This window comes from Leptonychotes weddellii, chromosome 4, assembly GCF_054177405.1.
Source record: "Leptonychotes weddellii isolate Sample4059 chromosome 4, ASM5417740v2, whole genome shotgun sequence".
In the NCBI taxonomy this organism is placed as follows: Eukaryota; Metazoa; Chordata; class Mammalia; order Carnivora; family Phocidae; genus Leptonychotes; species Leptonychotes weddellii.
In genome coordinates this window covers 47,433,843-47,441,160 of record NC_138372.1, presented here as the reverse complement: position 1 = coordinate 47,441,160, position 7,318 = coordinate 47,433,843, and the positions used below count along the sequence as shown (strand labels likewise).

General features: G+C 38.0%; 1 protein-coding gene across 5 annotated transcripts in view; it reads right to left on the bottom strand.

Moving 5' to 3' along the window:
• ALG6 (ALG6 alpha-1,3-glucosyltransferase) overlaps positions 1-7,318 on the bottom strand; it is a 60,538-nt gene that overhangs the window by 11,091 nt on the left and 42,129 nt on the right. For all 5 annotated transcript variants that reach the window (XM_081818542.1, XM_031037222.2, XM_081818543.1 and 2 more), the window contains 3 exons: positions 5,579-5,664; positions 4,043-4,127; positions 372-442 (listed from right to left, as the gene is read on the bottom strand). In XM_081818542.1, the coding sequence (XP_081674668.1) occupies positions 372-442; positions 4,043-4,127; positions 5,579-5,664 (242 nt within the window). The remainder of the gene's footprint in view (positions 1-371; positions 443-4,042; positions 4,128-5,578; positions 5,665-7,318) is intronic.

The following is a 7,318-nucleotide window of genomic DNA, read 5'->3' as shown; positions in this document are numbered from 1 at the left end:
TATTAAACAGTTGTGGAAATGAATGAAATGAAAAAGGCAAAGATGACAAACAGGCTCCAATCTGAGCAGAAAATCTCTTTGGTTTATTCAATTTTTTTACTAGCATATAAAAAATATGTATGAAGAAACAGAAATAAGTATGTCAGTTATTCTATGAAACTTTTTCAGTTTAAAATATTATATTTATAAAGAAGTAAAATTATAAGAAATCATTCTGGAAAAATATAATTTTATGAATAATCTTATGCAACTACATAATAACATTTGTGTGGTTTTGTTTTACACTTGGGTGATTATATGTAGGTAATAAATTTATGTATATATTATAAACACATAATAATAAATAAATAAAACACAACATTTTTACTTACAATGATACCAAGAGAATGGACTTTTCATGTACTTGGAAAGAAAATAAAAAGAATGACAGTGCACAGCTAACCTTTAAGGAAAAAGGAGGGAGAATGAGATATAACAACTTATAAACTATAACAGTAGTTTAATTATGAATCTAAATAAAAATCATCTGAAGTAAAATTTTAAAGTTTAATGTAGTTTCTATCTAGAAGGAAAATATCTATACAACACTAATGCATATTTTATTCAAATTTAGTAAAACATTTCTTGAAAAAACAAGGATTATAAAGCTATATTTAACCATCTAAAACAAGTTCATTCAGACTCAGTTATTAATAAACAAAACAAAGACACAACAATCAGACCTTCATTCCCCCCTTGGAATCTCTGACAATTTAAATTAAAAAGCACTGAGGGCCAGAAGTTCAAAATCTAAAACTCGTAAAACAAATCTATTTTAGTGTTTTTAAAAGATACACTTCAATAAAATACATTAAATGTTTTATAAAGTCTTCATTTGCTATTTGGGGTTTAAAATTAAAATTACTTAGATCTATTTTCAGAAGTTTATGATCCGCATATTGGACATCCATCTACACACATCCAGTCCAGAGCAAATCCTATCTATACCACCTTCTAAATACAATATCCACCCACTTCTCTCCCTTCCCCCTCTGCTGAGGGTGGCAGAGGAGTGGTATAAGCCACACTCATCTTTCTCCTGGACTACTGCAATAACCTCCTAATTGGTAACAGTCTTGCTTCCTTACGGTCCATTATGTACTCAGCCACCATATCAGATCATGTAAATTTCCCTGTTTAAAATCCTCAAATAGCTTCCCATTAACCCTGAGAATAAAATCCAAACTCCTATCTGGGTCCTGCCTTCCTCTTCCAGTCTATTTCTTACTGTCTCCCTCACTTCATACCAGCCACTTCATACCAGTCCCTTCATGTGCTGAACATACCAAATGTGTTCCTGCTTTAAAGAAAAACTTCATTTTATCAAGTCAGAGCACAGATCTTCTTGTGAATGGTTCCTTCTGGCCAGTCATTCAGCTCAAGGCTCAAATGTCACTTCCATGGAAAGGCCTTCCCTTTCAACCTAAAGTAGTGCACCCTAACCAAAACCCACCAGCACTCCTTTCCCTAACACTATTGTCCTCATAGCCCCCATTACTTCCAGATATTTTCTCATTAACAAATCTATTTTGTTTATTGTCCTTCTCCTACCACTAGCATGAAAGGCCCCAATTAAGAGAGCAGGGATATGAGCTGTCATTCACTTACACACCAGTACTTAGAAAAGGACCTGGCACATTAGAGGGCACTCAAAAAATACTACTTGAATAAATTAAATATGATCATTTTGCTGCTATACATATATTAGTGTTCATACTATCAATTACCTCATATAGACTTATACTGAGAAATAATTTAATCTTTATTGAAAGGAAAACACTTTAAAATAATTATGGGAAATGTTTTCAAAGTTCTCAGAAATATTCAGTAAGAATTCAAAACATCAACACTAATAAAAAAAGTCATTAATTAAATCGTTTTTAGTTTTTTAAACATAATGGCTTATATTAAAACATATCAAACAATAAAATTAGGAAATTAAGAGAAAAAATGTTTTTTCTGGCTTATAATCCTAAAAGTAATTACCTCTAACACTGCTACAGTTACTCAAACTCTGAAATTCCATTCGATTATCTTTGAAATATACCTTTATTTAGCATGTTATTTCCTAGAAAAATAACATAATCTTAAGTAAGCTTGCAAATATTTCAAGTTAGGCTTATTAACGACATCAGAGCATTATTATTATTCCTTCTATTCTAAAAGTCCTATAGAATATTAACAGATGATGTAGAATGCTCAGAGTTTATTCTCAGAATGAAACGAAAAATTGTCAATAAAAAGGTAATAACAAAGGAAAGAGAACATGAAACTATCGTTTTTATACTGGGGTACCCATATGCACTTTTGAAGTATTTTACTGTGATGCTCTGTTCTGGCTTGTTTTTGAAATGCAATGTAAATAAGTGGCCGTCCCAAAATTAAAACCCTAATTTCTTTTTTTTTTTTAAGATTTTTTTTATTTATTGACAGAGAGAGACACAGCGAGAGAGGGAACACAAGCAGGGGGAGTGGGAGAGGGAGAAGCAGGCTTCCCACGGAGCAGGGAGCCCGATGCGGGGCTCGATCCCAGGACCCTGGGATCATGACCTGAGCTGAAGGCAGACGCTTAACAACTGAGCCACCCAGGTGGCCCAAAACCCTAATTTCTAAAATGTTGTCTCCTTATAAGTCCACTAAGACTTTGCATAAAGTAAATTTTCTTGATATTTTAAAAGATATTTTTAAAATACCATCTTAGGGGCACCTGGGTGGCTCAGTTGGTTAGGCGGCTGCCTTCAGTTCAGGTCATGATCCCAGGGTCCTGGGATCAAGCCCCATGTCCAGCTCCCTGCTCAGCAGAGAGCCTGCTTCTCCTTCTCCCTCTGCCTGCCACTCTGACTACTTGTGCTCTCTCTCTCTGTCAAATAAATAAATACATCTTTAAAAAAGTAAAATAAAATATCATCTTAGAGACCAAGGCACAAAGAACCAAATTTTAAATACCACAGAAATACAACCAGGGAGGAATTTGTGAACTCACTCAGAGAAACCCAAAATTGTAGGAAATATAACCAATTCATCCTCAAGTATAACCAAGTCATCTTCCTAAAACAGAGATCTGTCCCCTCTCCTCAAAACTCTTTTTTGGTACATCTGGCACACAAATCAAACTCCAATTTTTTCAACCCAACATTCAAGGTCTTACCCGAATTGATCCTTTTCGACTCTTATCTCCCACTATATCCTTTCCTAACCTCAACATACACACACACACACGGCACACAAATTTCATTGTTTAATAGCTATTCCCAGCATTCCCTATCCTTTCCCACCACGGTATCCTCAAGTTCTTCCTCCTGCCTTGAATTCTCTTCTGCTATATAACCTCGTATTCCAAATCTTGCCCAGCTTTCAAAATTTGGTTCCAATCCCACTTACTCTAAGAAGCTGTCTAAAATCTGCCCCAGGGGGGCCTGGGTGGCTCAGTCATTAAGCGTCTACCTTCAGCTTGGGTCATGATCCCAGGGTTCTGTGATTGAGCCCCACATTGGGCTCCCTGCTCCACAGGAAGCCTGTTTCTCCCTCTCCCACTCCCTCTGCTTGTGTTCCCTTTCTCATTGTGTCTCTCTCTGTCAAATAAATAAAGTCTTAACTAAATAAATATATATGTATGATAAAATCTGCCCCAAAGTAATATCTCCCTTTCCCACACTATCACAGCACTTAATGTGTAACTAAAAGAACTTACTACCTTCTGCTTAATAGCATAATTATTTAAACATATGTCTATCCCCACTCTTTTCTTCTCTGTATTCCCTCATTGACTAATACAAAGCAGAAATTAAATAGTTGTTGAATTAAACTGAAAGATTCTGATTATTCAGCCTAGTATACAACACAGCACCAAAGTATGTCATACACTCAATATATGTTCACCAAATATATGAATACCTTATTTTCCAGTCCAGTAAATCCCATACAGAGTAAGAAAATAATTATCTGTATTTTTAAAAGATCAGTTGCAGCAAGAATTAAGTATTTAAAGTAATGAGAAACTTACCAGAGTAAATCTGAATCCTTTGGGAGAGGGCTGAAGTGTTAATTTTATACAAGCAGGAAGCAGGCTCAAAAATGTAAAACAAAAGCTAAAAAAAGAATAAAAATAAAACATTTGTTTTCTTTGTAGAGGTATGTAATTAAAACAAGGAAATATTTTTTAATATAAGGATCACATTACTTACCAACTTGTTTATTTCAAATTAAAGGTTTTTTATTTATTAAATGTAAATTTAACACCAAATAACATTTAAATAAAATCCATGCATTGAAATATTTACAAACTTTTATACGTGATTATATAATACAGAAAAAAATACTACAGTACTTATGTTATTTACAGAAAAGATACACAAAGATAGATAGCTAAAGTCAATTCTCAAACACTAAAAATAAGAAACACTACCAGGCATAAAGAGACGATATATATTTGTAACACAAATATTCATAAAATTTACTCACAAGAGAACCTCTCACAAAAGTTGACTGATTTTCAACCCATGGTAAATCAGAAAGAACAAGTTAGAAAGGGAGTGGGCAGCTGCTAGAGCTTCTCCTAGTGATGGCTGATGGGCAGGGAGGAAAAGGAACTCAAGAGCAGAGCCATGTGGAGCCAGTTAGTACCATGGCAAACAGCTTTTGCAAGCCCTAAGGACAAGTATTATAACACAAAACAGTAACTGATTTTCTCACTGTTGGTGGCTTTGTGGTGTGTCAATGTGGCTCAGCTGAACTATAGTTCCCTGAATTCTCTCTCTAGTAGGCTGCCAGCTACAATGGGCTACAAGGGATATTCTCAAAAGAATTGGAGGACAGAGGGAGGCAGCACCATTGTATAGCGTGCACACACACACACAGCTTCTCCCAGTTATTCAAACACGAATCTTGGTGCTGTGGGGACGAGATTGTGCAGATGTAATGAAAGTCCCTCTTCAGTTGATTTTAACTTAATCAAAAGGGAGATTCTTGGATGGCCTGACTTAATCAATTCGAAGACTTTTAAAAGAGAGCTTAGGTCTTCCCTAAATTGAGATTCCAAACAGAAACTGGATTTGAATTGCTCTTCCTTCCCCTTAGATATTCCTTCCTGAATGCCTGCCTTGTGGACTTCCAGTTTGTTCAATCAGACCCCATGACAGTATAGGCCAATTTCTTGTAATAAATTCTCTCTCTCTCTCTCTGTCTCACACACACACACACACACACACACACACACACACACCCCTCCCACTCATTCTTCTTTTCTGGTTGAGCCCTGATTGATACACCACTGAAAATCATGATTCTTCAAGATAATGTTTAATTATGTTTAGTACACTTTGTTTAAGGGGGAGGGAAATAGGTAACAATCGAGAAAGATGATCACTTAACATATTTCAAATAAAAGTTCTGGTATATAGAGGGATAGGTCTGTGTTATGTGGAAAATTCACTAATGAAGAACACCTCATTCCCTAATGACACCAGATAAATGAGATATTACCACAACACTTTTAGAGAACAGCTTATACAACACTATATACAAACTTTGTATCTCTTACCTGATTATTATCTGGATGTGATGTGGCAAAATATCCTTGATCTTCAGAAAGATACTGAAGCTGCACCAAATATTGGCTACTTTATCCTTAAAAGAGATTTGTTAGTTTTGCATTCTGATATAATAGAAAGAAATATTAAACTCTATCAAAGTACAGCCCATAATCTCTAAATAAACTTTTGAGACATAAAGCTTTTGTTCACAATTTTATAACTTGCTTAAACTCTCCAAGGAATACACACACACACACACACACACACACACGCATTTTTCATTTTTTGCAATGGAAGTTGACCTAAATCACTAGCCAACCATAATCTAGACATTCCCAAGAAATGTTTTTTTTTTCAAAGAGCAGCACACTATCCCTAAATACTTAAAGTTATTCATCTTTGGAAATTTTTCTAGGGAATCTTTTTTCCTAATTTGTAGAACACACATTTTTTGACCCATTTTATCACACACTGAAATTATCTCAAGTATAACCTACTAGCAACTTACAATGACAAGAGTTAATTGCTAATAAATCAAGGTATTTAAAGACATTACCAGTTGTGGTAGGATCACTTTCAAAATTAAATTTGTAACTGCAGCTCTCTGCTTGTGAAACCTATCCTCTACACAGCTGCTTAACTCATAGCTGTGTAAGCATAACACCAAGAAAGTAACTAACAGGGAAGAGCAAGATGGCAGAGAAGAAGGAGACCTAAATTTTGTCTGGTCCCAGGAATTCAGCTAGATACGGATCAAACCATTCTGAACACCTACGAACTTAACAGGAGATCGAAGAAAATAATAGCAGCAACTCTCTGAACAGAAAAGCGACCACTTTCTGGAAGGTAGGACGTGCAGAGAAGTGAATCGGAGGCGATATTCGGGAAGACAGACCATGGCGGGAGGGAGCCTCCATCAGCAGCTACTGGCAAGTGATAGAGCAGCGGAGCACAAAATCAGAACTTTTAGAAGTCGGCTCCACTGAGGGACATCGCACCAGTCGCTAAGTCGGGGGTGGAACACTTGCCGGGACAGTGTGGTCTCAGGACCCTCAGGGTCACAGAAAGACCGGGGGTGCCTGAGTGTGGCAGAGCTCCCAGGTATCGGAGTGGGGAAGCCAGCTGCAGAGACGGAGCCAAGGAGTGGGCTCTCAAACGGGGTTGCCATAAACCATGATCCGTGGCACAGTCGGGCCACCACTCCTCCAGCAGGGGCCCAACAAAAGGCCGATCCAGGGAGACTCCCCTTCCTCCCCTGGGAGGAGAGGCAAGGGAGCGCACCGCAGGGATCTGCCACGGGGTTTGGAGACTCCACATGGGGTCGGGTGCCAGAGACAGAAACGCTCGGTCACAGGCCAGGTGAGCACGGAGTGTGGCTGGAGACTGGGGAGACGGGAGTGACTGACTGCTTTTCTCTGGGGGCACACTGAGGAGTGGGGCCCCGAGTTCTCGGCTCCTCCAGGGCAGAGATTGGGAGGCCACCATTTTCACTCTTGTCCTCCAAAGCTGTAAGGAAAGCATGCAGGGAACAAAAGCTCCCAAGAGGAAACCCGACCAGATTACTTAGCACAGCCCCAAGCAAGGGCGGGGCAATTCCACCTCCGGCAAAGACATTTGGGAACCATGGCAACAGGCCCCTCCCCCAGAAGATCAGCAAGAACAGCCAGCCAAGACCAAGTTTACTGATCAATGAGAATGCAGAATGCCAGCACTAGGGGAATACTGCACATAGAATTCATGGCTTTTTT